Genomic DNA, 24,510 nt, shown 5'->3' on the forward strand with positions numbered 1-24,510 from the left:
ACTGGTCACATGACAGTATCGCTCTGATACCTGTGAGTTACTCTACATCATCTGACCCGCAGGACTTCCAGATGAATTTTGGAGGTCGTTCAGGAGGACAGAGGAGATCGACCCCTCCAGAGACCCCCAACACACACCTCACACCCGAGCCACTGTACTTTCAGGTACACACACACACACACACACACACACACACACACACACACACAGTATTATCTGTATTTATTGTGTTGTTTGTCTCTGTTTTTCCTGTTTTTCAGGATGAGGATGAGTTTCCTGATCTTGCCACAGGCGGCGCTGCTCAGCGGAATAAACCGGATCCAGTTCAACCCAAACTGCCCAAGAACCTGGTGAGTGTTTCACAGAAGCAGAGAGCACACATTCAAACTAAAGCAGCAGATTTATATTATTACAAATAGCGTCAGTTTCGCTTTCGTTTGGAAGTTCATCGTCAGTTTCTACTGTAAATCAGCTCTCAGTGTGTTCATGTTTTAACTCACGTCTGAGCCTAACGAACTGAACAGAAGAAATGAACCAGAGAAGATTTACATCTCAAAGAAGGCTGAGTTTTTGGGCCACACCCATTTATTGCATCATCATCACCAATGGTAGCTTGAAGGCGTATGCCAGATGGAGCGAACTTACCCAGAAAATTCACGTTTTGCCACACCAGTTTGTTCTTCGATTTCTCTTAAAGTTGATCAGGGGCTTAAACCTGTGTGTGTGTGTGTGTGTGCAGCTGGATAACCTCCCGGAGAATTCCCCCATAAGCATCGTGCAGACGCCCATCCCGATCACCAGCTCCGTGCCCAAGAGAGCCAAGAGTCAGAGGAAGAAAGCGCTGGCCGCCGCTCTGGCCACAGCGCAGGAGTACTCCGAGATCAGCATGGAGCAGAAGAAACTACAGGTACAAACACACACTGAGTCTGTAGAGGAGTGTCCTGAACATCACATCTGCCAGGGCTGAACACCTCAATGTGTGTGTGTGTTTAGGAGGCTCTGACTAAAGCAGCAGGTAAGAAGAGCAGGACGCCGGTGCAGCTGGATCTGGGCGACATGTTGGCGGCGCTGGAGAAGCAACAACAGGCCATGAGAGCACGACAACTCAACAACACCAAACCACTGTCATACACAGGTGCACAACTATCACACTCAAAATATGCACGTTATTTTTCAAAACAAAAGTCAGATATTTCATGTAAATGTGCCATTAGTTGTATTGGTAATTTAGTAATCCCTACATTTATTTAAAAAGAATCGCTATATTTAAAAATGAATTGCTACATTTATTCAAAACATGTCGATACATTATTCAAAAACAATATTCATTTATTCAAAAAGAATCGTAATATACATTTGAAATGAATCGCCACATTTATTCATAAGTAATCGCTACATTTAAAATGCATCGATACATTTATTAAAAAACAATCTTTTCTCAAAAAGAATCACTACATTTCTCAAAAGGAATCGCTACGTTTATTCAAAACGCATCGATACATTTATTCAAAATCAATCAATGGATTTATTCAAAAATAATCGCTACTTTTAAAAATAAAGCAATACTTTTATTTTAAAACATATAGCTACATTTAAAATAAATCGCTACAGTTATTTAAAATGAATCGCTACTTTTAAAAATGAATCGTTACATTTCTTCAAAACATGTCGATACGTTATTCAAAAACAATCTACATTTATTCAAAAGGAATAACTACATTTTTTGAAAAGAATTACTACATTCAAAACGCATCAATACATTTATTCAGAAAGAATCAATATATCCATTCAAAATGAATCGCCACATTTATTCATAAGTAATCGCTACATTTAAAACACATCGATACATTTTTTTAAAAAGAATCGATACATACATCCAAAATGAATTGCTACATTTATTCAAAAGGCATCAAAACATTTAAAACACATCGATACATTTACTAAAAAACAATCTTTTCTCAAAAAGAATCACTACATTTTTTTTAAAAGAATCACTACATTTCTCAAAAGGAATCGCTACGTTTATTCAAAAGAAATTGCTACATTTAAAATGCATCGATACATTTATTAAAAAAGAATCGATGGATTTTTTCAAAATTGCTACTTTTAAAATAAATCACTACAGTTATTCCAAACATGTTGATACATTATTCAAAAACAATCTACATTTATTCAAAAGGAATCACTATATTTTTTTTTAAAAATTACTACATTCAAAACGCATCGATACATTTATTCGAAATCAATAGATGGATTTATTCAAAAAGAATCAATATATCCATTCAAAATAAATCGCCACATTTATTCATAAGTAATCACTACATTTAAAACACATCGATACATTTATTAAAAAAACAATCTTTTCTCAAAAGGAATCGCTACGTTTATTCAAAAGAAATCGCTACATTTAAAATGCATCAATACTAGAGCTGCACGATTAATCATATCGCAATCGCGATGTCAAGCTTGTGCGATTATATGACGCAAAATGCTGCGATTTTATCGCCCACCTCTGTATGGTAGCATGGCGATATTTTGGCTATAAGATTATAAACCCAGATTAGCAGTGGTTAAACGGATCGTTGTTGATCCGTGATCCGTACGGACCAAGGCCCACGGTTCGGGACGCATGTGTTTCGCGGATCAATTGCAACTTTAACCGCAATAGAGTGAAAGGTTATCATTTGAACGTGTTTGTCTTGCTAGTTTACACATTAAATAGATATAATAAAACCATTCCAGCGCGCTAGAAGAGGCAAAAGGATTTAATTCGGTATCGCGCGCAGCGCTGTTATCGGTGCACACATGACGCACAGAGAGAGAGAGAGAGGCGCGTTATAGCTCGCAAACTCCAAATTGATTTCTCTTTCGCGTCCTCAATGCACTTGGATGGTCACATACACGCATTATGTCAGTCAAAATACCCCTCTCAGCAAGTCTTCTCGTAAACACTTTCGGTTAATTTCTTAAGTGAAGGAGGTGAGAATTCAGATGTGTATCTATCTGATGTGTGCGTGCATGTCTTACTCTTAAAGTGACAGCAACCTATAAATACCTGCTGTTGTCTGTCATGTAAATCAAACAACAAAACACAGCTTTGACAAAGATTAATCTATATTAACCCTCTACTGCACACATGTTGATGGCAAATGAAAAAAAAATATTCCACATAATTTTTTGGTTCTTTTGGGAACATTTTATTGATTAAAAAAGAATATTTTTTCGTTGCCTCAGGGCAACGTTGTGCGACAATGGTACAGAGTCATAGAGAAAATTATCATCAAAATCAATTTTTTTTTGTAAAAAAAAAATCAAGAAATCATTAAGTAAAAAGGGAAAAACACTTGAAAGACATTGATGTATTGAATTTGATACATGCATAGGTCTGTACGGAACTTCAAAAAGCACTTCTTCTCTGCTGTGACATAGTGGTGTATGTTACATTTTTTGCACATCACTTTGGGTGTTCCTGCACACCCAGGAATCTTGCATCTTCCCTTCTTATAATACATTGTTGCCAATGAGAGGTACTGTCGAAAACCTCCTCAAAAAGTACCCCTTATCGCACAACGAAAAGAAAAACTGAATTTCTGAACATGCAAAATAAAAAAAAACGTCATAAAACCTGACAAAAGGCTTCTCTACACCTTCAAACACACACACATATTGTTTATGTACAGTTCATGTCGTTTTAAATAAGATTACTAAAGCAAATAATATTGCCTTCTTCTCACACCATGTGCTCCTGTGACCATGTGTCAGAAAGGACGTCCCACCTTTAAATGGTGCTTGATATTGACTCCAACACCTTACTGAACTGTTATTTGGTACTTTCTCGACCTTTCTAATTGGTTGATATCATTTAAAGAAATATTTACTAAACATAGGGCTTAAGAAAACTTTCCATTGCCTGAGGGCAACGCTGTGCTGTAGAGGGTTAAATTTATACAGCGACCAGTGTCATTTTACATTTAATTATTACATTTCTGTGCATGAAAATTAATACTACAGTTAGACCTTATACTTTATTTGTAACTTTATGTAGTATTTATCTATGCTTGTTGTAATTGGTGTACAGTATTTGTTCCTTTTACATTCTGTTCACTTGCCTTTAATAATGTATTACTTAAGCTAGTAGTTTATGCTGTGGTATCAGAGTAGTTTAAGTGGGCTAAGTAATACATGCAAAGTTAAGTTTTTTTTTTTTTTTGTGCTGATCTGAAAAATGATCCGATCCGTGACGTCATAACCGTGATGTGATCCGAACCGTGAGTTTTGTGATCCGTTGAACCACAGATTAGTAAAGAAACAAACATCTTAAATGGGATTATAACAAGTTTGCAGTAATGCAAAGGTGTTATTATTTAATTTTGTAAAAATATTTTAATTTGAAAACACTGTGCATTTATTTGTTGTTGTTGCTAGTTTGAGTTGAGAAATACACATTTCAGCATTATCAGTAATCTGTGTGTGCATTTTCATAGAGAACCAAGCAAGATGACTCATGATACTATTTGTTTATTATATCGCTATCGCAATCGCAATATTGACCTCAATAATCGCAATATGACATTTTCCCCAAATCGTGCAGCCCTAATCAATACATTTATTTAAAAAGAATCAATACATCCATCCGAAATGAATCTCTACATTTTTCAAAATAATTTTTATTCAAGATCATTCATTCAAGAGATTCGTTCAAAAATGCTGATTCATCCAATAATGAAAGTATTTATGAGTGAGTCATTGAATCATTCATTCAAACCATTTTTTTTTTTAAATAATTCCGATTAATTGTACATTTTAATTGGGCTGCAGCGATTAACATTTAGTCAGAACCTCTAATAAAGTACGCTATTTTGTTTAGTTGTTTGTTCAGAATCATGGGAGAATCAAAACAATCGTGATTCTCAATTTATCCAGAATCGTGCGGCTCTAAATAGAATTATCGCTGCTGGTCGGGACAAAAAGATCATGTCGCAGTGTCATGCTGCATCTGGTTCGGACACAGTGTTGTTCATCATGATAATCTTCACACATGAATCAGTGCATCTTTCGTGAATTTTAAGCTCAAAATCAGCAGAAATAAAAAGTTAAATGTTGGATATAAACAAACTGCACTACGGTCACATGACTTCTGGCTTCATGCAACAACTCTTAAAACGTTTTCCCTGAAAGTTTGAGTTGGAATAGAATAAACTAACACTGGTGTGTGTGTGTGTGTGTGTGTGTGTGTGTTGTCAGTCGGGACAGTGGGCGCTCTGCACAGTAAAGATGGCGGCAGTCGAGTGACGGGACTCAAAAACACGTACACCCCCCCACACAACATCCTGGACTCCAGCGCGCCGCGCATCAAGAGAGGCAAAGAGAGAGAGATTCCCAAAGTCAAGAAGACCACTGCCATGAAGAAGGTGCTTCAGATCACACTGACGCTGAGCGTGACAGGATATGACATCACAGCACATTAACCCCTCCCTCTCTCTCTGTGTGTGTGTATAGATTATTCTGCAGGAGCGTGAGGTGAAGAAGGGCAAGAGTCCCGCTGATCTCGGCGTGTCTGAAACCGACGAGCAGAGAGACGCTCTGAGCTTCACCGACCCGCTCACACAGGAGCAGGACGGTACGAACACAAACACATCATGTGATCCTCATCAAATCTGCCTGACACTGCTGTGAAATGGAGTTTTGTGAATGGAGGTTTACAGCATTTCTCCAGATTTGTTCTAAGAAAGCGAGTCTGTTCTCACCTAAACTTCAACGTCTTCCTGAAGTTTTTCTCCAAATGAAAAGCTTGATTGTTTAATATTTGAAAATAAAGAAATTAAGATGTAAATGTTAGTATTGCAATTCTCCAATTGTTCTGTAAATAAAAACTGTAATAATAATTTTATATTTATATATATATACATATTATTTATTATATATTTTAAAAATATTTATTTAAATATATTTAGAATTATTATTAAATATTTTTTTACTTTATATTAAATCAAATGCATATTTTTATATCTAAATTACAATACAATGGTAATATTTTGCTGTCTTTTTAAAAATATTTATTAATAAACAATATTTTTAAAATATTAAAAATACAAAAAATAGTTTTTACTATATATATTTTACAACTTTTTACTTTTACTTTATAATATATAAATATGTAAAATATATAATTTTTTATAAGTTAAACTTTATAAATAAATAAATACAGATATGTATATATTTAACATATCACAATAATAATAATAATATATGTATATAATTTATATTTAAATTATTATTATTGTGAAATATTAAATGTTATGTCACAGTTCAAAATGATTTTTATTGCAGATGCAGTTTTGAAAATGAAGAACTTTAGACGTAAATATTAGAATTGCAATTTTACTATTGTTCTGCAAATAAAAACTTTAATAATAATTATATAATAATAATATATATTTTACTATAATTTTATATATATATATAATTTAGAATTATTATTAAGTATTATCTTTTTGCTTCATATTAAATCAAATGCATACTTTTTATTATATTTAAATTACAGTACAATGGCAATATATTGCGGTCTTTTTAAAAATATAAAAATACAAAAAATATTATAAAACTACTAAAATATTAAAAATACAAAAAAAGTTTGCAAATTATTATTATTATTATTATTATTGTGATATATTAAATGTTATATAATATCATAGTTCAAAATTATTTGTATTATTTTTTATATATAATAAGTAATTCTATACAAGTCATCTGGTGAAAATGCCTGTATTTTTCATATTGCAATATATATATAATATGATCACAAACACAATAATGTGTAAGGTGGGCGGCAGTCTTCATCTGTCTCCTATGTGTGTGTTGCAGAAAACGGTCTGAGCATGCCCAGTGATGCGTCCCTGTCTCCAGCGAGTCAGAACTCTCCGTACAGCATCACGCCCGTGTCACAGGGTTCACCCGCCAGCTCGGGCATCGGGAGCCCCATGGCGGCGTCTGCCATCACCAAGATCCACAGCCGCAGGTTCAGAGAGTGAGTACACACACACACACACACACACACACACACACACACACACACACACACACACACACACAACCCTGTTCACAGCTGGTCTTAAGATACGTCATGTGATCTGGTCACCAGTGCTAAATACAGGTGTGAACGGGGTCCAAACCGTTTTATGATTCATTAATGTGGTCACAATCTGTAAATGAGTGCTGAGGTTCGTGAGGGTCACAGGTCACTGAGTTCACAGCAGTGAAGATACAGCGGCCCACAGTCTCTTCCTGTCAGATCTCAGACGGGTCTTTGTGCTGCTCGTTCTGCAGGCTTCGAGTGGGTTTGGAACAGTGCGAGGCTCTGTGCTCCTCAATACACACTGTGTGTGTGTGAACGTCTCAACAATCAGGATTATTTTCTGCTGGCCACTCACACTAAAATCACACTTATTTTTGAGCAAACACACAATCTGGCTTTTGATTCAGAACATCTGATTGAGTTATAATTTTAAACTGTAAACCCTTATTTTGTCTTTTTTCCCTTTCACATATTTTAGTAATCATCATAAATTAAGTTCATTTGAAAGCTTAAACACAAAATTCATCCTGTTTAAAAGCTTTAACAGGCTCCTCCCCTAGTGGGTGGAGTCATGTTTCAAATTTTACTGCAAAATTTTGACCGGTTCTGATACCGATTTTTTTTTTTTTTTTTTCATTTTAGCAAATTTATTTGTTGTTTATGTTCTATAACAGGCCAGACTGACCTTAAAGGGTTAGTTCACCCAATAATTTAATTTCTGTCATTAATTACTCTCTCTCATGTCGTTCCACACCCGAAAGACCTTCATTCATCTTCAGAACACAAATTAAGATATTTTTGATGAAATCCGAGAGGAATATAACTCATCCATATACTAATCAACACTTTCAAGGACCAGAAAGGTACTAAAGACATCGTTAAAACAGTCATGTGACTGCAGTGGTTCAACATTAATGTTATGAAGAGACGAGAATACTTTTTGTGCGCAAAAACAAAACAAAAATAACCACTTTATTCAACAGGTTTTCTGTGTTTACGTCCGAATGCCGGCTCAGTATTGGCCAAAGCTGGTCACGTGATCAGCACGACGCATGCGTGTGATGCTGCCGGCCAATAATGAGTCGGCATTCTGATGATGAACCTGGAAGCACTGGACATAAACAACGAATGAGAATGACACAGAAGAGAAGAGATTGTTAAATAAAGTGGTTATTTTTGTTTTGTTTTTGCGCACAAAAAGTATTCTCGTCTCTTCATAACATTAATGTTGAACCACTGCAGTCACATGACTGTTTTAACGATGTCTTTAGTACCTTTCTGGTCCTTGAAAGTGTTGATTAGTATATGGATGAGTTATATTCCTCTCGGATTTCATCAAAAATATCTTAATTTGTGTTCTGAAGATGAATGAAGGTCTTTCGGGTGTGGAACGACATGAGAGAGAGTAATTAATGACAGAAATTTACCTTTTTGGGTGAACTAACCCTTTAAGGTGTAAATAGACCCTTCTTTGAGGATTCATTTCATGTTTTTTACATTGTGTTTGCTATGAATCAGCTGTAGATTATCAGTCCATTTGATGTATCATGACGTAAATGTGTGTGTGTGTGTGTGTGTGTCAGGTACTGTAATCAGGTGTTGAGTAAGGACATCGACGAGAGCGTGACGCTGCTCCTGCAGGAGTTGGTTCGCTTTCAGGAGCGCATTTATCAGAAAGAGCCCAGCAAAGCCAAAGCCAAGCGGCGACTGGTCATGGGACTGCGAGAGGTCACCAAACACATGAAACTGCACAAGATCAAATGTGTCATCATCTCGCCCAACTGTGAGAAGATCCAGGCCAAAGGTGAGCTGCATTGAGAAACCATCTGTAATTACTTCACAGTCTGAATCGAAACGTCCCTGAAGTGTTTATTGCTGTGTTTTTGTGGTGTGTGTGTGTGTGTGTGTGTGCGCAGGTGGTCTGGACGAGGCACTTTATAATGTCATCGCCATGGCGAGGGAGCAGGAGATCCCGTTCGTCTTCGCTCTGGGCCGTAAGGCTCTGGGCCGCTGCGTGAATAAACTCGTGCCTGTGAGCGTCGTGGGAATATTTAACTACTCTGGAGCAGAGGTACACACACACACACACACACACACACACACAAACACACACAATAGATGAAAGCATCTGCCAAATGCATTCATGTAAGTGTGTGTGTGTTCAGGGTCTGTTCAATAAGCTGGTGTCTCTGACGGAGGAGGCGCGGAGGGCGTATAAGGACATGGTCAGCGCTCTGGAGCAGGAGCAGGCCGAGGAGGCGCTGAAGAACGTCAAGAAGGTCACGCACCACATGGGACACTCCAGAAACCCGTCTGCCGCCAGCGCCATCTCCTTCTGCAGCGTCATCTCTGAGCCCATCTCAGAGGTCAACGAGAAGGAATACGGTACGAGCAGGGCCGTGTGATATCACAATGTTGGATCGTAGGGCTGGGTATTGACACAATTTTCACATGCTTTCGATTCGATATCGATTATTTTGGATGTAGTGTTTCAGTTTCAGCACATGGCAAATTTTCTAGAGGAAGAAAAATCTCTCAACTAATGCTGTAAACTACACATGAGAGTCAGCTGGTACTACTATAATAATAGTTAAGGTTAAATTAACTTATTTATACACAAACACTTAAATTACACTCAATGATGCTTTTATTATGAATAAAGTTTAGAGTTACATAATCATATTTCTACTCTAATTCGTTTTTTTTTAAATATAAATATTAAATCGTGGCTGATTTATTCAAACATGCATTAAATATTGAAGAACATTAAAAATTATAATGAATATGTAACGCTATATTTATCAGAATGCTTTCTAGAGTCACTTTTCTAGCTGACTAATGAGTTTATGGTCACTGAATATGTTTTTCTGAGGTAAATGTGACGTCACGTGACATTGAAGCTGTTTTATTGAGTCTTTCCGAGGTTGAAACACTGATTGAGCGATTACACGAGACATGATACGGATTTCAGTAAGCTGTACTGTATATTTTAACATACCTTCAGATGTTCATGTTTATTTCGCTGTAACTGGTATTAAAGTGGAGGAGAGGATGATCACATGCTTCTCTTTAACTGAGGCGCTAAAGCGATCTGTCACGCCACATTAAACAGCGGCAAAACGGTATTTATTTTTTGAATCTCATAATAAGATGGACGTCATTTGAAATCTGAGACTTTGCTTCATATCAAAAGTAACAAAGATTATTGCGATTTATTGGATGGGAGGCGCTACATATTCTGCTCATTCATCAACTGAAAACAGACTAGACTAATCGATTCTTGGGATTTAAGAATCAATATCAGTTCATAAAAATGAGAATCGATTAAAATTGAGAAATCAATATTTTTTACCCAGCCCTAATGGATCACAAATGATTAAAATGTATCTTTAGTTCCAGTTCTTCTCTATATCAGTGTCAGTGTTTCTGAAACGCCTCCATCTTGAGTTTTCTTCACAATATTCATCATTTAAATAATTAATGCGCAGAATAAAGGGGCGGGGCCTGGTTGAGTTAGTTAGTAGTGTGTTGAAACTGGCGGTTATGGTAAGGGGCGGGACATTTCTCAAACACCAATCACAACACACTGCTCCAGCCGACCAATCAGAGCACATTGTGCTTTTCAGAAGGAGGGGCTTCATAGAGACAGGAACTAAACAGAGGGTTACTGACAGACTGGGAAGAGAGGAGCTGCAACAATGGAGAATATGAGGAGAATAATCAACATTCAATCTAGTAGAGCACAAAAACAACATCAAGTCTTTGCAAAATATAACATCTCTAAATTTTCTGTGTGCAGAAACCAACTGGAGGACGATGGTGGAGAATGCAGACGCCCCAGAGTCTGAGCCCATCAGCAGAGGCAACAACAAAGGGCAGCGTGAGGTCACGTCACCGCCTCCGCAGCCGACGCCCAGCCCGAGCCCCGCAGCTGCCCGAGCGCCGGAGAGGGACGAGTCTCGCACGGACGACCGGCTGGAGTGGGCGTCGCAGCAGAGCACCGAGACCGGCTCCCTGGACGGCAGCTGCCGCGACCGCCTCAACTCCTCCATCACCAGCACCACCAGCACGCTGGTGCCCGGCATGCTGGAGGAGGAGGACGAGGAGGAGGAAGAGGAGGAGGACTACGCGCCCGAGCCCATCGTGCCGCTCAGCAGCCGCATTGAGTCGTGGGTCTCCAAGACGCTGGAGAACCTGCAGCTGCGGCGTCAGAGCAGCACGGAGGACGAGGAAGACGAGGAGGTGCGGATAAGCGACGAGGAAGAGCTCGACTCCTCTGACCTCGCCGAACCGGCGGCCGACGATAAAGATGCGCCTGAGCCAGATGCACGCACGGGCTGACGGCCATTTCACACTCACAAACACTGACTCAGGAAACTATAACGGACAGACCACCCGCCCACACTCTCTCTGTGAACGATTCACCGACCGTTTAAACGCCGTCATCCTCGGCTCACCCTCAAACCCGCACGACTTTTCATCTTCAGATGATGCTCTTCATCATTATGAACAATGACTGATGCTGTTGAGCATCATAACAGTCGTCCATATGACTCTGTACATCTCAAAATTTCTTAAAGGAATAGTTCATTCTGTCATCGTTTCTGAACGTTTCAGATGTCATTTGAGTAATTTCTCAAAAGAAAGTTAAACGATGACAGAATGACCATTTTTGGCTGAACGATTCATATGAACCACTGTCATGATGCTCCCACTGAAGAAATAAAGTCATGCTTCATTAATTAGGGCGAGTAAATGATTGAAGGTTTGGGTGAATTCTCTCTTAAAATTAATGAATGAAATGAACGTTTGTTCTAAGCGTGCGTTAAGTCTAACCAAAGCATTAACGAACGCTGCAGAAGAGAAACTCGATGCATAACTAATGATGTGGACAAATGAACGAATCCTGGTGTAAATAACATGTTTAAATGTTTCTAATATTCTGTCGTCTTCGGTTCTATTTATCGCGCTTGAATTGAAACAGATGGGGGGTGTTTTATTTCACGTGTTAAATGATTTCTCCTCACAGCAAAATCCCCAGAGTTCAATCAACTCTGCTCAGAGTACATATGGTCCCTCTGTAAATAGTGTAGATAATTTAAGCAATTAATGAAGTGATGATTGTACATTATTGATGAACACCTGCTGTTAACAAGCAGAATCACTGAAGAAATCACAGCCTTATTAATTGCTTAATTATCTCATTAACTTTAACTCTGCTTCAGTGTTATTTTAACACTATTTAGAGAGGAACCATATGCACTCCAAGCAGAGTTGATTTAACTCTGGGGATTTTGCTGTGCTGGTACTGATGGGATCGTTTCCTGCGATCGTGTCGGTAAATTGCTGTACCGTATTCTGGTGCTTCAGATGGGCAGAAGCTCCTCTCCGTGTGTGTGTGTGTCTTTCTAACCATGTTTACTTCTCCTCCATCTTTAGTCTTAGCCACGTTCAACTCCACATGAAGGATTTCTGACGTTATAATGATGTACATTAACGATTTCTTGGTAAATGTGTCAGCGGGTGTATTCGTGACTAACGTGAGGGCGAACGGAGAGTCCGATCCGTCATGATGTAACCGTGTAAATGTTCTGGATCATTACGATTGATCTCGGTGCAATAAGCTTCCTGTAGCAGCGTTCGGATCCGTGTCTCTCTCTCTCTCTCTACTTCTCTCTCTGTGTTTGGAGTGATTCTCATCGGCGTGTCTTTTGCACTATGTACATAAACGTGAACATGCTTTGGTAACTAATGTGAAACTCACGCATCTCTGCCGTTCTGATGGTGAAGTCACAGCATCTGTACATGCAGTAACTGTTCTCTGACTGATCGTTAATACAATTAAAATGTTTTCAGTAAACTATCTACTGTACCACATGTGTTTGTTTTCTCAGAATGAGTGTGTTTTGCAACCATTTTACTTGTATTCAATGAGAAACGAATGATTTTATCCATCAAGAATTGATGCAATTGTATAAAGACGTGTGTTTTATATCAAAATCAAATCCTAAAGCAAGACCAGCAGACGTGGAGGTTTAAGGTCCAGAGAATCTTCTCATTTCCCAGCAGTAACACATCATTAACACTTTTATCCAAAGCGACTTACAAATGAGAATAGAAGCAATCGAAAGGTAACAACAGGTGCTGTGACTAGTCTTAGTCTAGCACAGTACACATAGCAAGGTTTTTTGTTTTTTAAATCGATATATATAGAATAGTAAGCATTAGTATTAATAAGTCAAGTGTTGACGAAAAAGATGCATCTTCAGCCGTTTCTTGAAAGTGGCTCAAGTTCTAGCAATGTGATCTGTGAAGTTAAAATGATCATCAGTCACAACTCCAAGGTTCCTGCTTGGTTATGCTTGACGAATCTAGCTGAATGGAGAAGTTGTGATGAAGTGTTGGGTTGGCCGAGACCACAAGCAGTTCTGTCTTCGCATGGTTGAGTTGAAGGTGGTGGTCCTTCATCCATCATGAAATCTCTGTCAGGCAGGCTGAGATGCGAGCAGGAACCGTCAGATCATCTGGAATGAGAGGTAGAGTTGTGTCATCAGCATAGCAGTGATAGGAAAAACCATATTTCTGAATGACAGATCCTAGAAATGACATGTAGATGGAGAAGAAAAGCGGTCCAAGCACTGAGCCCTGAGGCACTCCAGTATCTAGATGTTGTGACTTAGACACCTCACCTCTCCAAGACACCCTGAAGGACTTACCTGAGAGGAAGTTCCTGAGATGCCCTTCGTCATGAGGGTTGACAGGAGGATCTGGTGGTTTACTGTGTCAAAAGCAGCAGACAGTCTGCAAACGCGGCTGTTATTCTAAACAAGTACAATTAAAATACAATTATAGTCGAGGTAGGAAATAGGACAAACACAGATACGAATTAAATCCTTCCTAGCAGCAAATAATAAACGAAGCAACTGACCCAGAACAGATATTAAGCAAAACACTTACGCGCTCTTGCATCCGTCACCACTGCCAGCTCGCTAGTTTTAGTCATAGACTTTTGACTAAAATGCCATTTAGTTTTATTCATATTTTAGTTTTCGGAAATTGTTTTAGTTTTAGTCGACTAAATCTAATTTAGTTAAATTGTAATGCATTAAGCATTTCTCTAACAATACACAGATCCTATACACTGATATTGGTACGTCTGATATTCCCCAAACTGTTTATGTTCACCCAACTGTACTTTGCTCATCAAAGCGGACGGTTTTTACCGTTCAAGTGCAAAAAGACACAAAAGAGCAAAATTCAGTTCTTTTCAGGGATTGACACACTTATCATTGAGGTAATATAGTTTTCGTTTAAAATTTTTATTAGATTTGATTTTTAGTTTTTCTGCTTTCGTTATATTTTTTGTGTTTTTATGTCTTTTAGTTTTTGCTTTTAAATGTCTTTTTAAATTCTGTTTATTTTAATACCTCAGGTTAAGCTAAAGCTTAGAAACTAGATGAAATAAAAAAGTTAACTTTTTTTGTATATTATTTTTTATTTCAGTTAACGTTTATTTAAAGTAATTTCTTTGGTTTTAGGTTTAGTTAACTATAATAACCCTTTTTTTTTTTTTACTATAATAACCCTTATACTTGTAAAATATATTGAATAATATCAAATAATGTTCTTAGTCTTTCCTTCCTGTGACAGAAGATTACCAAACAGGACAGCAATCCTGACTGGATATCTTCCCAAATCGCCCCTCTCTCATTTTCGTCTCGTTTTTATTCGTTGAAGAAAATTAGAGTAGATTTTAGTCATAGTTGCATTCATTCAAAATGCATTTAGTCATCGTCTCTCTTCGTCAACGAAATTAACACTGGCTGAGATGCCCTTCGTCATGAGGGTTGACAAGAGGATCTGGTGGTTTACTGTCAAAAGCAGCGGACAGATTACAGTAAGATGAGTACAGATGATTTGGAAGCTGCTCTTGCAAGTCGCAGAGCTTCAATAACCAAGAGTATCAGTCTCAGTTGAGTGTCTGCTTTTGAAGCCAGACTGGTTGTTGTCCAGGAGGTTGTTCTGAGTAAGAAATGTAGACTCTTGGTTGAACACGACTCGTTCAAGTGTCTTGGCAATGAATGGAAGTGGGGATAAGATCAAGCGGACAGGTAGTAGGCTGATTGGAAAGGATGAGTTTGGAGATGCCAGCCTCCGAAAGTGTAATCTTGAATTTGTGTATTACTTTTTTCTTCATTCATTATTTTCTGCATTTAACTTTTATCTATTCTTTCATTTATTTTTCATGTATGTTTATATTTATTTTATATTTACATATTTGACGTGGCCTAAAATGATGACTGAATAGATATTTGACTATTAGGGGGGATTCATGATGACTTAAAATGGTTTAAAATAAGACAAAACAAATGTAAATGAGCTAAAACAGTTAAAAATCTAAATACATATATAAGATGTTTATATTTAGATGAAAAGATAATGACGAACATTTCTTTAGATGCAATAATGTCACTGATGAGATCAGGAGCTCGTATTCAGAAAGTAAATGGTTGTAAATTGCTGTCATAAGGTGGCGCTCTTGTCTAAGTGCAGATTGAAGTTTGAGGAGAACAAAGCTGGCACAGATCTGAAGTCAGAAAAAATGCGAAACGTGCTGAGAGACGCTTCAGATTTCATCAGCTTAAAATTTTTGTAAAATCTGGCAAGAAACCTTCTGGAGTCAGACAGAAGAACTGCATCCAAATCAGAATCGCAGTCGAAACTTTGATTCCTGTTGAGTGTAAGCTGATGTGAGTTTGGGTGGAGGAGCGCTGGGTGACGTCAGACAGCTGCTCGCATTCATCTCGCAGCTCACGTGAACCTCTCTCAGACGGAGGGGCTTTCCAGAATTCCTCAGTTGGAGTCGGACAGATTCTGTGCTGGACAGAAGAACAGAGACGGGGCGACTGTCAAATATCACTGTTGTGGCTGGTTGCTGGGGAATTGCTATACGGTTGCTAGGGTGTTCTGAGTGTTTTTGCAGTCAGATGACCTAGTAAAGTAAGAGCACAGTCTCACCCACCCTGACCGTGAAGCAGCAGTAACACAGAAACCCACAAACAGCTGGAACAAATAAATGCAGAGGAGTGATGAACAGGTTTCAGTGAGTATTTCACGTCGAAAGAGAAACACACTGCAAAAAAAAGAGATTCTTAAATCAAGATGCATTTACTGGAGAAGTAATGACTGAAGATATTAAGTCTTGTTTAGTGAAAAATGCATCAGAATGAAGTGCTTAAAACAAGAATATCTGTCATTATGATAATCAAAATAATCTTGTTTTCCCTTTGAATTAAGTTTATTTTTCCACATTGGCAGATGTTTGTTCTTGTTCTTGTAGCACAGACTCATTTTCTCAAAAAACAAGACTTAATATCTTAAGTCACTTTGCTTCTCCAGTAAATGCATCTTGATTTATGAATGTTTAGATATTTTTGCTAGAAAACAAGACAAGGAAGAAAGTCATTTTGACCGCCGGACGTTCGGTCGTTGAAAGCGTTCCGGGTCGTTTAGTACAAACACACTGGAATGATTCCCGATTCCTGACGAGATGCTCGACTTCATGTTTTTCACATCTTAGGCATTTTGATTTCTGCGGTAATTCCAAAATCACCAGATTCCAGTGTACTAAAGATGCCGAGAAGTGGCGTTATTTCCCATCATGCACTGCCTGAGGCCAGTAACGCTTTTGGAATTCATGTTTTTGATTATGAGAGCGAAAGCGCCGCCTGTGAGCGGCCGGCCTCTTCATAAAACATCCAAAACCTGCTCAGAAACAGTCTAATGACAGACGTTTACAAGTATGAAACTCGAGCTGTGACACTGTGTGTGTCCATGAATTCACTACAGACACGACTGAACATGCTGGTCTGTAGATGAGAACACGCTGCTTTGTTTGTAAACACACATTAGGCTCCTTCTTGGCTGTTCTTTCAAGTTGCCATGAGATCAAAATTGATAGTTCTTATTTTTTATGGAATATTGCAGTGTTTATTCTAAATGATTTATCAGTGTTTTAAATTCATGTTCTGGTAATCTTGAATCAGAATATCTTCTCCTCCCTCTTGCAGCATCTCTTCTCTGATGATGAGGGCGGGGCAACCTGTCACTCACATGAGATCCACCAATAGCAAACCACAATCATCCAATCAATTCCACACAGACAAAATCAAGCCCCGCCCTACATTTGTTCTTGTTTGAGAAGCGTTTCGCTCGGATATACGGCGCAATAGGGGAGATAAGACTAGCGCAACTTCCGTTTCACGTCGACTTTAAGCTCTTATGTTTTTACAATCATCAGGTGTCGGTGCTGTTGGGTTTCTTACTGTCAGTCCAACAGCATGTGACGCGTCTCCAAATGCGTCTGGGGCCAACAGTGACACACGCTTAGAAAAATGCTGCCTGCGGCTGCTGTGTGTGTGTGTGTGTTTACTGTGGCATTAATCTTTACCACTGAGGGGCTTTTGTCAGACGACAGGAAAACAAGATTCTGCAGCTGTGAACATCCGCCGTCTGTCGCCCTCTGCATCTGTCTGCCTGTCGTTGTGCTGTTGATGGATCGAACACACAGATCTGATTGGATGACATCATCTGAGGGTCGTTATTTGTCTTGGGTAATGTGTGATGGGCGAGTCAGTGTGAGTCAGCGAGTGAATGACCTCAAACATCAGAGAGACGTTACGCTCTGGTTCTAGAGTGGTGATCAAATGAGGAGCGCCGTCGATTCATCACCTGCTTTATGCTGATGTCAGACACTCTAATCAGGCTGAATGACCACAAATAAACTTGTAGGCGCACAGATTTATATCAGGCTACATCTACATTAATCTGAATGCATTTGAAAACGACCTTTTAATTTCAATACACTCTCTGTCCACACTGCACTTTTAGAAGAAAAGGTTCTATATAGAGCCTTAAAGGGTTCCGTCAGACGCTTCATATGTAGAACCTTAAAGGGTTCCGTCAGGCGCTTCATATGTAGAACCTTAAAGGGTTCCGTCAGGCGCTTCATATGTAGAACCTTAAAGGGTTCCGTCAGGCGCTTCATATGTAGAACCTTAAAGGGTTCGTCAGACACTTCATATGTAGAACCTTAAAGGGTTCCGTCAGGCGCTTCATATGTAGAACCTTAAAGGGTTCCGTCAGGCTCTTCATATGTAGAACCTTAAAGGGTTCCGTCAGACGCTTCATATGTAGAACCTTAAAGGGTTCCGTCAGACGCTTCATATGTAGAACCTTAAAGGGTTCCGTCAGGCGCTTCATATGTAGAACCTTAAAGGGTTCCGTCAGGCGCTTCATATGTAGAGCCTTAAAGGGTTCCGTCAGACGCTTCATATGTAGAGCCTTAAAGGGTTCGTCAGACGCTTCATATGTAGAACCTTAAAGGGTTCCGTCAGGCTCTTCATATGTAGAACCTTAAAGGGTTCCGTCAGGCGCTTCATATGTAGAACCTTAAAGGGTTCCGTCAGGCGCTTCATATGTAGAACCTTAAAGGGTTCGTCGGGCGCTTCATTTGTAGAACCTTAAAGGGTTCCGTCAGGCGCTTCATATGTAGAACCTTAAAGGGTTCCGTCAGGCTCTTCATATGTAGAACCTTAAAGGGTTCCGTCAGGCGCTTCATATGTAGAACCTTAAAGGGTTCCGTCAGGCGCTTCATATGTAGAACCTTAAAGGGTTCCGTCAGGCGCTTCATATGTAGAACCTTAAAGGGTTCCGTCAGGCGCTTCATATGTAGAACCTTAAAGGGTTCCGTCAGGCTCTTCATATGTAGAACCTTAAAGGGTTCCGTCAGACGCTTCATATGTAGAACCTTAAAGGGTTCCGTCAGGCTCTTCATATGTAGAACCTTAAAGGGTTCATCAGACACTTCATATGTTGAACCTTAAAGGGTTCCGTTAGGTGCTTCATGTGTAGAACCTTAAAGGGTTCCGTCGGGAGCTTCATATGTAGAACCTTAAAGGGTTCCGTCAGGCTCTTCATGTGTAGAGAACCTTAAAGGGTTCGTCAGACACTCCATATGTAGAATCTCAATGGGTTCTGTTAGGTGCTTCATATGTAGAACCTTAAAGGGTTCCATCAGGCGCTTCGTATGTAGAACCTTAAAGTGTTCCATCAGGCAGTTCATGTGTAGAACCTTAAAGGGTTCGTCAGGCTCTTCATGTGAAGAACCTTAAAGGGTTCGTCAGACACTCCATATGTAGAATCTCAAAGGGTTCTGTTAGGTGCTTCATATGTAGAGCCTTAAAGGGTTCGTCAGGCGCTTCGTATGTAGAACCTTAAAGGGTTCGTCAGGCGCTTCGTATGTAGAACCTTTAAGGGTTCCGTCAGGCGCTTCATATGTAGAACCTTAAAGTGTTCCATCAGGCAGTTCATGTGTAGAACCTTAAAGGGTTCGTCAGGCTCTTCATATGTAGAACCTTAAAGGGTTCCGTCAGACGCTTCATATGTAGAACCTTAAAGGGTTCCGTCAGGCGCTTCATATGTAGAACCTTAAAGGGTTCGTCGGGCGCTTCATATGTACAATCTTAAAGGTTTCATCAGACACTTCATATGTACAACCTTAAAGGGTTCCGTCAGGCGCTTCATATGTACAACCTTAAAGGGTTCCGTCAGACGCTTCATATGTAGAACCTTAAAGGGTTCCGTCAGGCTCTTCATATGTAGAACCTTAAAGGGTTCCGTCAGGCGCTTCATATGTACAACCTTAAAGGGTTCCGTCAGGCGCTTCATATGTAGAACCTTAAAGGGTTCCGTCAGGCGCTTCATATGTAGAACCTTAAAGGGTTCCGTCAGGCTCTTCATATGTAGAACCTTAAAGGGTTCGTCAGGCTCTTCATATGTAGAACCTTAAAGGGTTCCGTCAGACGCTTCATATGTAGAACCTTAAAGGGTTCCGTCAGGCTCTTCATATGTAGAACCTTAAAGGGTTCGTCAGGCTCTTCATATGTAGAACCTTAAAGGGTTCCGTCAGGCTCTTCATATGTAGAACCTTAAAGGGTTCATCAGACACTTCATATGTTGAACCTTAAAGGGTTCGTCAGGCGCTTCGTATGTAGAACCTTAAAGGGTTCGTCAGGCGCTTCGTATGTAGAACCTTTAAGGGTTCCGTCAGGCGCTTCATATGTAGAACCTTAAAGTGTTCCATCAGGCAGTTCATGTGTAGAACCTTAAAGGGTTCGTCAGGCTCTTCATGTGTAGAACCTTAAAGGGTTCGTCAGACACTCCATATGTAGAATCTCAAAGGGTTCTGTTAGGTGCTTCATATGTAGAGCCTTAAAGGGTTCGTCAGGCGCTTCGTATGTAGAACCTTAAAGGGTTCGTCAGGCGCTTCATATGTAGAACCTTTAAGGGTTCCGTCAGGCGCTTCATATGTAGAACCTTAAAGGGTTCGTCAGACACTCCATATGTAGAATCTCAAAGGGTTCTGTTAGGTGCTTCATATGTAGAACCTTAAAGTGTTCCATCAGGCAGTTCATGTGTAGAACCTTAAAGGGTTCGTCAGGCTCTTCATGTGTAGAACCTTAAAGGGTTCGTCAGACACTCCATATGTAGAATCTCAAAGGGTTCTGTTAGGTGCTTCATATGTAGAACCATAAAGTGTTCCATCAGGCAGTTCATATGTAGAACCTTAAAGGGTTCGTCAGGCGCTTCATATGTAGAACCTTAAAGGGTTCGTCAGGCGCTTCATATGTAGAACCTTAAAGGGTTCGTCAGGCGCTTCATATATAGAATCTTTTTTGATATGAGCTATGTGAGGAAGAATATTTGTGATCATCAAATCTCTTAAAGACATTGGATTGAGTTTTGGTTGATTTAACAGCATGTCTGTGTTCGGCGTCACATCTGAACAGACTCGAACAAACATTACTAGCATGTGTCAGCACACATGTGAGTGCATGTATGCATGTTTATGTGTGCGTGTGTGTTGGTCTGGCCAAATGACCCATGTCGACCCAAAACACAAGAGTTTTCCAAACCGTAGATGGTGAAAAATGTGAAGGGAGGTCGTTAGTGTTTTCCTGTTTGTCAAAGGAGAGAAATGAACCTCAGAGGACTGAAACATCCAAACAACAGAAGCGTGCTGGACGATCATGAACGTCTCTGTAACACCAAACAGTCTGTGATCGACCAAACACATTCTCATCTCTGTTTGTAGATATTTGCCTCTGATGCTGATGCATTCAAGTCCTCCTGAGAAGTCCTAATAATGATTTTAGGTGCACTGGTAACTGATTCTCTTTGCATTAATTCTGATCTTTATTTCTTTGTCTTTGACAGGGGTGCTGCACAACACAGCAATACATCACAATTCACACAGCAGATGCTCTACATAATAATAGCTCATGTGCAACCCATGAATCCAACAGCTGCTTTAATGTACAATTCAATTGATTAAAGTCAGCTGTGTGCAACTGTGCCGTTGAACCTCACAAAGATTTAACAAGCACAATTCACCTGATCAAACAGAGTTTTAATGAGAGAATAAAAAAGAGATACTCATATATTGAGTCTATCAGTCAGGAAAAGGTTACACAGACGATTCCAAGACTCTGGATCTGAACAGACCAACGGCGAGAGCCATAATGTCGGAGCAAAGAACTCTTGGAACGGTGGTTAAACTCCCCAGGAGCGGCCGGCCTGCCAAGGTTTCTCCAGAGGCGCAGCCTAAAATCATCCAGACCATCACAAAAGATCGTCCAAAGAACTGCAGGCTCCTCACAGCTCAGCGTTTGTGGTGCCACAATCAGAAAGAACACCAAGAAGAACACAAACGTTTGTCTATTATTTGCCAAGAAGCACCAAATTGATTCCAAGTGCTTTGGGAAGGTGTTCAGTGGAGCTGAAGCTGTTTGCTTCAGGAGATGGAAGACTTGAATGCTGCTCAATATCAGATGATGAAGATGAAGCAAAGCTGGATGATGTGAAACACAAGAGCATGTCTGTATGAGAACGGCAGTAAAGAAGCACAAAGACCAGTGTTCAATCCTGAAACCTGACTACTCTTGAATTTCCTTCGGGATTAATAAAGTATCAATCGAATCGAATCAATACCTGTGATTAATGACTCACTATACACTTTTAAAATTAAAGGTTCCAAAAAAAGGTTTTTACAGCGATGACATAGAGGAACCATGTTTTTGTTCCTTTTAAAAATAAAGGTTTTTTATTGCCATCTATGGTTCCATGAAGAACCTTTAACATCAGTGGAACCAAGGTTCTTCCTTGTATCTTAAAAATAAAGTTTCCAAAAGGGTTTTTAGCAATGATGCCATAGAGGAACCGTTTTAAGTTCCCAAAGAACGAGTGAACAGTTTTGAAAAGAACCACTTTATTCTTGGTGATTCTTGGTGTGACAAAATTTTTAATGATCTAAAGAACGCTTTTCTATGGAAGCTTGTTTCCAACACCAAATAAAAATAAAAAAAGGTATAACTGTGACTTTTTATCTCACAATTCTGACTTCATTACTCACAATGGCGAGTTTATATCTAGCAATTCAGACTTTATCACGCGCAATTGCGAGATATAAAGTCAGAATTGCGAGATATAAACTCGCAATTCTGAGAAAAAAGAAAAGTAAAAAGAAAAGTCTTTTTTCCTCAGAATTGGACTTTATTTCTCACAACTGTGTGTTTATATCTCGCAATTTTGATTAAAAAAAAGTCAGAATTGTGAGATAAAAAGTCGCAATTACCTATTTTTTCCCTTTTTTTATTGGTGGAAACCTGCTTCCATACTTTTCCACTTTAAAGAAACTTTTGTGCTATAAAAAGGTTCCATGGATATTAAAGGTTCTTCATGAAATCATTGATGCCAATAAAAAAACTTTATTTTTAATGATGCATGAACTTTTTGTGCAATGGAAAAGTTTAGCACTTAAAAATAAAGGTTCCAAAACACAGGGTTTTCACAATGATAAAGAACAATTTTTGGTTCCCTAAAGGAACTTTTAGTGAACAGTTCCTAAAGTAACCATTTTTTTCTAAATGCGAAGAACATTTCAATAATAAACTTTTTTCCATTATAAAAAACCTTTTGTACAATGGAAAGGTTCAACGGAATCCATCAATGCCAATAATGGAAACACTGAAACAAGATTACCCACTCAGAATACCTTGGCAACTGCATAGCAACACCCTGGCAACACCTGAGCATCATTTGAGCGCCGTCTGCGGTTTCAAAGGTAAAAACCCAGTTGAAATCTTATAATCTCTGTGTGCGGTTGTGCAGGCGGCGCTACATGAACCTGAATGCTCTGTGATATCAAAGCAATCTAGATGTGATTAATGATGATTGATTCTGTGAGATTTCAGATACTCCTCCCATATCGTTGATCGTCTGGGAGTCAGAGCGCTCGATTCCTGGAGTCCAAGACCACGGGAAATGAAAGGAGACACACTCGCTCCTGAGCCAAAGCAAATAAACAGTGTGAGAAAGTTTGAGTAAGACGCTTTCGCACAGGCACACGCACCCCCCCGTCCCTCCATCCGTCTGCGATCCACACGAGGCCGGGAACAGGAACAGGAATGGGATGCTGTTATTGGGTCACGTGCAGTGAGAGAGAGGACTGAATTCCTGAAAAGTAGGTCAGTATATTGCAGCATCTGTTTAAGCCATAGCGCCGAGCCTTAGAGAAAGTAAACACAGAAGAATGAGCAGAAACACTGTTGATCAGCCTCGAACCCCACAGCCGACAGGACCCTGAGACACGCCGACGGCCGCGGGAATCCTGCTGAACTGTGACGTTAAGATAGCTGATGCACAACACAACGAACGCCACTCACAAGCCATTTAACCCCAGTACACTGGCCATCAAAGTTTGGGAGAATTACGACAAAATTCTGCATTTATTTGATCAAAAACAGTAAAAACAGTGATATATTTTTATAATTTAAAACAGCTGTTTTATTTGTCAATATATTGTAAAGTGTCATTTATTTCTGTGATCAAAGCTGAATTTTCAGCATCATTACTCCAGTCTTCAGTGTCACGTGATCCTTCAGAAATCATTCTAATATGATGATTTGCTGCTCAACAAACATTTATGATTGTTATCAATGTTTCAGACTTCTGTGGAAACCGTGATTCACTACCATTCAAAAGTTTGGGGTAAGTGAGATCTTAAATAGAGATTTATAGTTTTATTCAACAAGGATGCATTAAAGTGACATTTATAATGTTACAAAAGATTGTTTTTTAAATAAATGCTGTTCTTTTTAACTTTCTATTCAGGACTGGAGTAATGATGCTGAAAATTCAGCTTTGATAACAGGAATAAATTACACTTTACTATATATTCACATAGAAAACAGCTGTTTTAACTTGTAATAATATACACTCACTGAAAATTAATTGTTGGATTTACTTAATAAAGCAGTGTCAAGTGGGTTCCACGCAACTACATTGAGTAATTAAAATAACAATTTAGTTGTATG

At 39.2% G+C, this 24,510-nt stretch overlaps 1 protein-coding gene across 6 annotated transcripts in view; it reads left to right on the forward strand.

The window, feature by feature from the left end:
* Positions 1–12,938, forward strand: part of secisbp2l (SECIS binding protein 2-like) — a 44,463-nt gene extending 31,525 nt beyond the window's left edge. For 4 of the 6 annotated variants that reach the window (XM_048167959.1, XM_048167958.1, XM_048167955.1 and 1 more), the window contains 11 exons: positions 63–164; positions 261–350; positions 740–907; positions 994–1,135; positions 5,245–5,411; positions 5,500–5,620; positions 6,865–7,027; positions 8,659–8,879; positions 8,992–9,146; positions 9,226–9,460; positions 10,875–12,938. In XM_048167959.1, the coding sequence (XP_048023916.1) occupies positions 63–164; positions 261–350; positions 740–907; positions 994–1,135; positions 5,245–5,411; positions 5,500–5,620; positions 6,865–7,027; positions 8,659–8,879; positions 8,992–9,146; positions 9,226–9,460; positions 10,875–11,416 (2,106 nt within the window). In that variant the 3' untranslated portion in view covers positions 11,417–12,938. The remainder of the gene's footprint in view (positions 1–62; positions 165–260; positions 351–739; positions 908–993; positions 1,136–5,244; positions 5,412–5,499; positions 5,621–6,864; positions 7,028–8,658; positions 8,880–8,991; positions 9,147–9,225; positions 9,461–10,874) is intronic. The other 2 variants (XM_048167957.1, XM_048167960.1) reach the window with 1 other exon arrangement.
* Positions 12,939–24,510: the final 11,572 nt, after the last annotated feature.

This window comes from Megalobrama amblycephala, linkage group LG19 (genome assembly GCF_018812025.1).
Source record: "Megalobrama amblycephala isolate DHTTF-2021 linkage group LG19, ASM1881202v1, whole genome shotgun sequence".
NCBI classification, from domain to species: Eukaryota; Metazoa; Chordata; class Actinopteri; order Cypriniformes; family Xenocyprididae; genus Megalobrama; species Megalobrama amblycephala.